We start from the raw sequence: 11,242 nt of genomic DNA, 5'->3' as shown, positions 1-11,242 counted from the left end.
AACCAATTCGGAAATATATATACATAATTAAATGTTGTTACCCACATACGAAAAACGAGCAGGCACCTGCTGCATATGCCACAACAGAAGAAAAAAAAAGAAGAGATGGACACTTTTACGGAGCGGAGAAGGGACGCCTCGCCGGGGTCCGGGACCGAGGCCCCTTCCCCCGAGAGGGCCCCACCGGGAGCCGTAGCTGAGGCGATCCGCGAGAAGGGCCCGACGCACGTCCAGGGTCACTACCGCGCCCACCGCACCGACACCCCGCCTCGTCCGCTTTCGCCGCGGCCGGCGTCACGCGCAGCAGGTAAGCAGCTTACCTGCCCGCCACCCCCGTGGCCGGGGGCTCGTAACATGGGTCACTCCGCGCGCTCCGCCCGCGCAGCTTACCTGCTTGCCACCCCTGTTGCCGGGGGCGCGTAACAGGGGTCACTCCGCGCGTAGTGCGCTCATGAAAGGGGTGGGGCTCACCCTGGTTGATATAGAGAGCAGGACGGTGGCCATGGAAGTTGGAACCCGCTAAGGAGTGTGTAACAACCCACCTGCCGAATCAACTAGCCCTGAAAATGGATGGCGCTGGAGCGTGGGCCCATATACCTGGCCGTCGCCGGCAGCGAGACGCGCTTGGAGGTGCGCTCAGCGCGGCTCCCATATGATTGCGCACTGGTGTGCGTCTGGGTCGTGACAGCGTGGCACGCGAATGTCTGTGCATTGGATCAGTCTCCTTTCTTTAACAGGCAAAAGCTTTATAACCTCACCATACCTGCCAACTTTTAAATCAGAAAAACCTAGTAGCCAGGGTCCAAGGGCCGCAGGCCCCGGTAGGTCCAGGACAAAGTCCTGGTGGAGGGTTCAGGGCTTCGCCCCCCGACGCAAAATGACTATTAGCATTCAGACAGGTTAAAATGTTGCTAAAACCATCACTTTTCTATCAGTCACAGTGACTTTTCAAAACAAAAATATTACAGCAAAAATCATATGGGTTGATTGACATGTTTATTCTGTAAGCTAACTTCAATAGTTTGAAATTATTTTGACAGTTAATGCCAGTTATCCTGTCAACCTTTCACAAGACTTCAATTTGTTAATTGAAAGTATAAATAGTATAAACACTTTTTACAGTATGTCGTGCTGTGAAATACAGCCGACAGGATTGCGCATGCATGGTGCAGGAGAACAAAGGACTTCTTTCATTTAAGGTTTGTGATAAACCATCAAACTCATTCGTTAAAAGGACTCTATAGTAATATAAAGCGAATTTTTCTGGACATTATCATGCAAGAAAAGTTTATTTTTGGGATCGCGATCACCGCGTAATGATTTTTAAAGGTTGCATTACATTATTAACTGTCCCATGTGATCAGCCAGTGCGATTGGAAGTCCATGCTCAATTATTGCCTCCGTAAATAAAACTTCGGCATTTATCACATCCAAAGAATCTGTTTGGGCGACGAAAAACGTTGAAAGTTTTCCACTTGTATCGCTAGCAACGGCATTAGACTTGTGTTTTTTTGTCCCAACGTGGTCTTTTACATCGCTAATTCCTCCGTGTCCGATCGAAAAATCTTGTCTGCACAAGGTGCAATTCGCGTAGTTTTCACCCTTTTTTTAAATTTTTTTATTAATATTAGATATATAACAACGGGCGGATGGCGGGCGGATGCAGTTCTGATCAAACGTTACATCGGGTGGATGGCGGATGGTTGACGACTTTCTGACGCGGTTGCGGATGAAATAATTGCCTATCCGCGCATCTCTAATGGCTACCAAAAGCGCCTTATTGCAGTGAAACTTGCCAAGGGACATGTAACCAAATATTAACATTGCTGTATGTATACTTTTGACCCAGCAGATTTGGTCATATTTTCAGTAGACCCATAATAAATTCATAAAAGAACCAAACTTCATGAATGTTTTTTTGTGACCAACAAGTATGTGCTTCAATCACTCTATCACAAAAAAAAAATAAGAGTTATTATTGGAAACTCAAAACAGCCATGACATTATATTTCTTTCCATGTGTATGCAATCTTTTGACCAGGACTGTATATAAACATGCTATGTGGATGTTGGTGTAGAATATTGTTTTATGAGATGTAAACATGTCATGTCAGCAGAGTGCAGTTTACCAACATTTCCGGGTCATGTGATCGAGGAGGAGGAGGAACCAGTAATGATTGCTGCATGTGGACCAGATCAGTAGAGTCGCTCCGTCCCAGCCCACATTTCCTTCCTTCTTTTTTCTTTCCATCTCTCTCTCTTCTTTTCGTTCCTTCGTTATTTTGTTCGGATAAGCTTCTTCTGTCCTCATGCTCCATGTTAGTCGGCTAGTCTAAACAAGTCAGCAAACGCAGCACCAAAAGTTTTTAGGTCGCCGTTATGGCCGGAGGTTCGGTGTCGGAGTGCAAGGAGTTCTTGTTCAAGGTGCTGGTGATCGGCGAGCTGGGCGTGGGGAAGACCAGCATCATCAAGCGCTACGTGCACCAACTCTTCTCCCAGCACTACCGCGCCACCATCGGCGTCGACTTCGCCCTCAAAGTCATCAACTGGGACAGCAAGACGCTGGTCCGCCTGCAGCTGTGGGACATCGCAGGTAGGAAACACACTCACTTCCACTTGGGAAGAAACGTTTTTAAAGGAAAAACATGTTTATTGTCGCCAATCCTCCATTTTGAGTCTCTACTTTTCCACTTTTATGATCAGGGCAGCTCATAATTGTCAGTGGAATGCGGGTCACGTTGTTATTATCCACTCAACCAGCTTCCACCCACTGCTCTGTTCTCAACTTCTTCATAGGCAGACACTTGTTTCCATTGCAACTAGCTCATAGTCTGTTCCAGTGTCAAAATGTGGACTAACCATAGTTACCATGAATTGATTAACGTGGACCCCGTCTTAAACAAGTAATAAAACTTATTCGGGTGTTACCATTTTAGTCAGGGGTCCCCCAGCATCCAATATCCGGCCCACAGGAAGTCCTATGTAAAAAAATTATTATTATTATTTTTTTTTTAATCTTTCCTTTCTAATCCATTTTCTACCGCTTGTTACTCTTGGTGTCTCCTAGCCGCTCATGCAAATCATATTGTCTAAAAATGAATTTTCCCATCGATAACGTCCATCCATCCATCCATCTTCTTCCGCTTATCCGAGGTCGGGTCGCGGGGGCAGCAGCCTAAGCAGGGAAGCCCAGACTTCCCTCTCCCCAGCCACTTCGTCCAGCTCTTCCTGTGGGACCCCGAGGCGTTCCCAGGCCAGCCGGAGACATAGTATTCCCAACGTGTCCTGGGTCTTCCCCGCGGCCTCCTACCGGTCGGACGTGCCCTAAACACCTCCCTAGGGAGGCGTTCGGGTGGCATCCTGACCAGATGCCCGATTCACCTCATCTGGCTCCTCTCGATGCGGAGGAGCAGCGGCTTTACTTTGAGCTCCCCCCGGATGACAGAGCTTCTCACCCTATCTCTAAGGGAGAGCCCCGCCACCCGGCGGAGGAAACTCATTTCGGCCGCTTGTACCCGTGATCTTGTCCTTTCGGTCATAACCCAAAGCTCATGACCATAGGTGAGGATGGGAACGTAGATCGACCGGTAAATTGAGAGTTTTGCCTTCCGGCTCAGCTCCTTCTTCACCACAACGGATCGATACAGCGTCCGCATTACTGAAGACGCCGCACCGATCCGCCTGTCGATCTCACGATCCACTCTTCCCTCACTCGTGAACAAGACTCCGAGGTACTTGAACTCCTCCACTTGGGGCAAGATCTCCTCCCCAACCCGGGGATGGCACTCCACCCTTTTCCGGGCGAGAACCATGGACTCGGACTTGGAGGTGCTGATTCTCATCCCAGTCGCTTCACACTCGGCTGCGAACCGATCCAGTGAGAGCTGAAGATCCTGGCCAGATGAAGCCATCAGGACCAAATCATCTGCAAAAAGCAGAGACCTAATCCTGCAGCCACCAAACCGGATCCCCTCAACGCCTTGACTGCGCCTAGAAATTCTGTCCATAAAAGTTATGAACAGAATCGGTGACAAAGGGCAGCCTTGGCGGAGTCCAACCCTCACCAACGTGACAATGTTAAATGTTGATGAACATCAATGTTAATTGATGTTAAATAACAAAACGGATTATAAAGACAATGTATATATGTGTATATATATATATATATATATATATATATATATATATATATATATATATATATATATATATAATCAGTAAAGCAAATAGAACTAGATGTTTCAATACCTTTGGTAAGTAGGAACAATCTTGACGGTAGCAGTCTGTGTGGAGTGGTGAAAGGGAGGATAAGTATGTCATTGGGGTCTTCGGGTGGGCACCCTGCTTTATCAATGTTTCGTTGATTGAAGCCCACGACGTCTCCAGAGGGCTCAACAGTGTACCTAACGTCCCAGGCACACACCCCTCCATGGCATACCCTCCATATCCTGTCGGACTCTGCATATATATATATATATATATATATATATATATATATATATATACATATACAGATACAGCCTGGCCCCAGGCCAAATTTTTTAAACCCAATGCGGCCCCTGAGTCAAAAAGTTTGGGGACCCCTGATTTTAGAGGTCAATTGTACGGAATATGTACTGTACTGTGCAATCTACTAATAAAAGTTTCAATCAATCAGAGTTACATTTTGAAGTAGTGTTGTCCCGATACCAAAATTATTTCGATACTTTTCGGTACTTTTCTAAATAAAGGGGACCACAAAAAAATTGCATTATTGGCTTTATTTTAACAAAACATCTTAGGATACATTAAACATATGTTTCTTATTGCAAGTTTGTCCTTTAAATAAAATAGTGAACATACAAGACAACTTGTCTTTTATTAGTAAGTAAGCAAACAAAGGCTCCTAATTTAGCTGTTGACATATGCAGTAACATATTATGTCATTTTCCATTCTATTATTTTGTCAAAATTATTAAGGACAAGTGGTAGAAAATGAATTATTAATCTACTTGTTCATTTACTGTTAATATCTGCTTGCGTTCTCTTTTAACATTTTCTATCTACACTTCTGATAAAAATGTAATAATCACTTATTCTTCTGTTGTTTGATACTTTACATTAGTTTTGGATGATACCACGGATTTGGGTACCAATCCGATACCAAGTCGTTACAGGATCATACATTGGTCATATTCAAAGTCCTCATGTGTCCAGGGACATATTTCCTGAGTTTATAAACCTAATATACATTTAAAAAAAACTAAAGAAGATGTTGTGATGCCAAAAAATATCTACGTAATCATAGTATCGACTAGATACACTACTGTACTTGGTATCATTACAGTGGATGAGCTTCAAGCACACCTGTGAACTGAAAACCATTTCAGGTTACTACCTCTTGAAGCTCATCGGAAGAATGCCAAGAGTGTGCAAAGCAGTAATCAGAGCAAAGGGTGGCTATTTTGAAGAAACTAGAATATAAAACATGTTTTCAGTTATTTCACCTTTTTTTGTTAAGTACAAAACTTAACCTGCTGTTGATGCGCCTCTGATGTCTAATTTTTTTGTGTAAAACATGTAAACAGAAGTGAACCACTATAAAACTGTAAAGCACTTACATCTTAACTTTTGGGGCGAAGTTGTGTCGCGAAAGTCTTTTACATCACAGAGACGAACCTCCCACAAACATGGCCGTAACTACCATTGTGGACACCGAGGTCATGTCCTCTGTATTTTTTTAGGTGACAAAAGGGATGATGATATGACTGACTGTAAATGTACTTCCATCATGTGCGCTGTACATCACCATGCGGTAGATCATCTTTTGGTCATGCACAGCCTGCTACAACTCCAGCAATGTAATACAAAGAAGTCCACTTTTACTTTAAACATTATCCGATCTGAAATGTCATTTTGCGTGAAGAAGCACATTGGAATGTAAATTATAGAATGAAAACGCGCTTTCTATAATATTTTACCTCAAATGTGTTCCTGGCCACGTCATGCTCTGTCACTGATTAAAACATAAAGGACAACATTTCCACCGATACATCCGGTAGCTCCGTGGCGGACGTCATTATTACTCGGAACGTTAAGACAAAGATGACGGGTTCGAAACCTGGTCATGGTTGAAAATTTTATATGTTTTTGAATTTTATGTTTTAATGATGTTAAAATTGTTTAACATGCTGAACTTTAGGATATCATTAAAAAGGACACTGTTAGAAAATCATGCTGATTGTCAAAGATGTTCGATGAGTGATAGTAATGGATCAATTAAAGCTTTTGTTATTCTGAAAATTCATTGTGTTGTTCAAGGTAATATCATTTATATCAGCATGGAGAAAAATCTGTTCACACGCTGACCGGACTATTAAAATCCTGGCATTAAAACAAAAAAAATTAAGACAAATTCAGATAGTTTTCTTTGTCTTACTTTGGCCAAAAATAGAACACACATATTATGAAAAACAAAAATAAAAATATAGAAAAAAATACTGGCAGCAGTAAAGTTTAGATTTATGAAGGAAAGAAGAAAGTGAATGAATGTTTATAACTGAATACATTTCCATATGCATAAAAATGTGTTTTATTTATTTATTTATTTTTTATGAATTAAGTAACGTTTATGACAACATTTTTCCAAAACACTATATAGAATGTGAGATACAACAGGATAATGCATACATTTGTCATTTCTTTTCAAAACGCTTACAAAAAACTGGTACCCCAAAAATTTACTGTGGGACCCCTTTTTTATGATTTGATGGGGTCCCCGGGACCCCATTTTGAAAATTCATAGCACCAACACTGATGGAGTCCGTAAATTTGTGCGTGCAAAACAGCAGCAGGCGGCTGTGGCCTGTGGGCCGGTTCCAATACTAATCAAATATCCCGGGGGCCATAGACAATTCATTCAGGCCTTGACCTTGACAACATTGATTTAAATGGTGCTGGGATACTCATGATTTCAGCCTTCTAAAGTTCCTCTTAGACAACCAATTTTTGACCTCTGTATTTGTCAAATCCAAGTTCCGATCCTGAATACCCACAGAGACTACATGACTAACACAATCTAAAATGTCATACACGACCAGATAATTGGTTTTCAACCTTATTATAAACAACACAACTAACTAATTGCTCTCAACACTTGATATTATACTACATTAATAACACATTTTCAACATTGCTATTAGATATGTTAATCTACTACCAACTACTAACTATAAATTACGTGACTAACTACTTGTAATACCTTGAAATTAAACTACATGACTAACTTTGACGTTAAACTACATGACTAACTATGTTTATACCTTGATGTTAAACTAAATAACTAACTCTTTTATACCTTAAAATTAAACTACATAACTAACTCATTTTTGCCTTGATGTTAAACTACAATACTAACTACTTTTATACCTTTTAATTAAACTACATGACTAACTACTTTTATACCTTGAAATTAAACTACATGAATAACTACTTTAATATCTTGATGTTAAACTACATCACTAACTAAATTCATATCTTGATGTTAAACTACATGACTAACTACTTTAATACCTTGAAATTAAACTACATGACTAACTTTATACCTTGATGTTAAACTACATGACTAACTATGTTTATACTTTCACGTTAAACTAAATGACTAACTCTTTTATACCTTAAAATTAAACTTCATAACTAACAAATGTTTGCATTGATGTAAAACTACAATACAAACTACCGTATTTTTCGGAGTATAAGTCGCACCGGAGTATAAGTCGCACCTGCCGAAAATGCATAATAAAGAAGGAAAAAAGCATAAATAAGGCGCACTGGAGTATAAGTCACATTTTTTGGGGACATTTTTTTGATAAAACCCAACACCAATAATAGACATTTAAAAGGCAATTTAAAATAAATAAAGAATAGTGAACAGGCTGAATAAGTGTACGTTATATGACGCATAAATAACCAACTGAGAACGTGCCTGGTATGTTAACGTAACATATTATGGTAAGAGTCATTCAAATAACTATAACATATAGAACATGCTATACGTTTACCAAACAATCTGTCACTCCTAATCGCTAAATCCCATGAAATCTTATACGTCTAGTCTCTTACGTGAATGAGCTAAATAATATTATTTGATATTTTACGGTAATGTGTTAATAATTTCACACATAAGTCGCTCCTGAGTATAAGTCGCACCCCCGGCCAAACTATGAAAAAAACTGCGACTTATAGTCCGAAAAATACGGTACTTTAATACCTTGAAATTAAACTATAAGACTAATTATTTTTATACGTTGATGTAAAACTACATGAATAACTGCTTGTATACCTTGATGATAAACTACATGAATAATTACATTTATACCTTGATGTGAAACTACATTACTAACTACTATTCCTTGATTTGAGACTACACAACAAACTACTTTTATATTTTTAAATTAAACTACATGACTGACTACTTTTATACCTTAAAGTTAAACTATGTGAATACCTCCTTTATACATTGATGTTAAACTACATTATTAACTAATGTTCTGCCTGTATATTAAACTACATGTCTAACTACATTACTTTTGTAAATTAATATTAAACTACATGAATATCTACTTTCAGCTGTGACATTAAACGACTTGACTAACTACTCTTCAATATGGATATCGAACTACATGACTAACTAACTTCAAACCCTGAAATGAAACTACATGTCCGATTACTTTTATACCTTTATACCGGTTATCGTGACCAAAATTATCACGGACAAATCTTTTGACCAAGTTATTATTTTTTGAGTAATTAAAATAAATAGACACATTGTTAGAAAACACACTATTTTGCATGTTTTGTGTTTCTTATGCTTCCGTGATAGTGTTTTAGGCTTAGTTTGTTATCTGTTTTAATGGCTAAGATGTTATTGTTTTAAAGATTGGTTTGTCTCATAGCACTTTAGGATTTTTTAAATGAAAATATATATTATTATTATTATTGTTATCTTGTGATGTCTTACTCTGTTCAGTGGTTTTTGAATGCATCGTCTCCTTTCCTCTGAGTATAGAACGATCACTCTGTGCTAAAAAAAAAAACACAGCTTGTTGGTACAATGTGCACAATTGAACAGCTAAATTGCTCTGACAGTAATGTGTTCATGTAAGTTTAGATTGGGGAATGTTGTTTCTTAATAGGGAAATATTGTCATGCCTCTTGTTTTCATGTTAACATTTAAAATAGCAAGCTAGCGCCAGTCACTCCATGAGTTTATCAAGGTTTATCACGTTTTTTTGAACATTTTAGTTTAAAACAATAATACTAACTGTTGGGAGTTTTATTGCGGTTATCATTAGTACCGTTTATACATTCCTACTACGTGACCAAATACTTTTATACCTTTGTATTAAACTACATGACTAACTACTTTTTTTATCTTGGTATTATACTACATAACTCTTTACTTTCATACCGTAATATTAAACTACTCTTCAACCTTGATATTAAACCTCATGACTAAATACTTTTATACTTTGGTATTAAACTACATGACCAACTACTTTTATACCTTGATATTATACTACATAAATCTCTACTTTTATACCTTAATATTAAACTACTCTTCAACCTTGATGTTAAACTCCATGACTTACTACTTTTAAACCCTGATCTTAAACCACATGACTAACTACTCGGTGTGTTATTTAACGTATTTATTCTTTGGCACACTTACCCGTGTGTACATTCCACCAGCTTGAGTAAGTAAAGTTATCCTGCTCAAACAGCTATTGTTTGTCACATGCACGCACGCACACGCACACACATTCTCACACAATCTGTAAACACTTGAGGGGGATTGTGGCAGACTAAGTTGTACGGTTTTAGTGTACAACTTATGAAGTGAACTTAGAGTATGGAGTAGTGTGTCATGGGATAGACCATGGGTGTCAAACTCTGGCCCGCTACCACCAAACCCCGCCCCCCCCAACCCTGTAGCGGGGGTGTATATTGCAGCACGGAAGAGTTAGGGCTGCATGGGATTCTGGGTATTTGTTTTGTTGTGTTTACGTTGTGTTACGGTGCGTATGTTCTCCCAAAATATGTTTGTCATTCTTGTTTGGTGTGGGTTCGCACAGTGTGGCGCATATTTGTAACAGTGTTACAATTATTTATAGGGGCACCCTCAGTGTAACCTGTATCGCTGTTGGTCAAGTATGCATTGCATTCGCGTGAGTGTGCGTACAGAAGCCGCACATATCTTGTGACTGGGCCAGCACGTTGTTAGAATGGATGAAAAGCAGACGTGACGACAGCTCGTAGAGGACGTTAAACGCAGTGCCTTTAAGGCACGCCCCCAAGACTGTGGTCCGGGTGAACTAGGAGATATAATGACTGATGAACAACTTCGTTCGATAATGAAGGTTGCCTCAGCTCAAAGCCTGAGCCCCAACATTAATGAACTAGTATCCAAGAAAAGATGGCAGGTATCTGGCTTGGGCACATCAGATTAGATCAGTGTGTTGCAAACTGAGCAGTTGAAAGTCCTGAATGGTTGGTTTATTCATTGTTATTTTATTTTCTAATTTATTAGCCTGTGGAAAAAGTTAATGTTGATATTTACCTCAGAAGGCTGCAAATAGAAAAGAGGCATTCAATTTTTATTTAAATTGTATTTGATATGCCAATGATATTTTTTAATTATTATTATTATTATTTGAAACTCGATTTTGCATGTCACTATAAAGTTATATAAGCCTTGCTTGTTCAATATCCAATGCAAAACTTGTTTGAGTCCCTATTAAAAGGTTAATTTGTTCAACCTTGGCCCGCGGCTTTGTTCAGTTTTAAATTTTGGCCCACTCTGTATTTGAGTTTGACACCCCTGGGATAGACCATCAATGCACCATTATGTCACAATAGTTTGCCTTTGTAAAAAATGTAAAACTTAATTATTTTTAAAATATTTTCAGCATCTTTGTCTTGGACATTATATTCAGCTTTTGTTTTACCAAATATGATCATATATTTTACTATTTCGTTATAATTTTATTTTGCTGAAATCATGTGATTAAAGCACATGAACTGCAAATACTACAGAATTGGCTTCTCTTTTTTTTTTTTTTTTTTATCTCCTATGTACTGTAACCCAACTTTATTCTTGATTGGACATACTTGATGCTAATGGTTAATTAATGCATGACACATTAATTAACCATTAGGACGCATTTAGCACAGAATTTAGCACATCATTTGTGTAAAAAGATAA

At 39.0% G+C, this 11,242-nt stretch overlaps 1 protein-coding gene across 1 annotated transcript in view; it reads left to right on the top strand.

Moving 5' to 3' along the window:
* The first annotated feature begins 2,046 nt into the window (after positions 1 to 2,046).
* rab32a (RAB32a, member RAS oncogene family) overlaps positions 2,047 to 11,242 on the top strand; it is a 50,928-nt gene continuing 41,732 nt past the window's right edge. Inside the window, exon 1 of the mRNA XM_061929830.2 lies at positions 2,047 to 2,593. Within this exon, the coding sequence (XP_061785814.2) occupies positions 2,380 to 2,593 (214 nt within the window). The 5' untranslated portion in view covers positions 2,047 to 2,379. The remainder of the gene's footprint in view (positions 2,594 to 11,242) is intronic.

Source organism: Nerophis lumbriciformis, linkage group LG34, assembly GCF_033978685.3.
Source record: "Nerophis lumbriciformis linkage group LG34, RoL_Nlum_v2.1, whole genome shotgun sequence".
Classification (NCBI taxonomy): domain Eukaryota; kingdom Metazoa; phylum Chordata; class Actinopteri; order Syngnathiformes; family Syngnathidae; genus Nerophis; species Nerophis lumbriciformis.
Note: the sequence above shows the minus strand (reverse complement) of the source record. Positions and strands in the feature narration are given on the sequence as shown.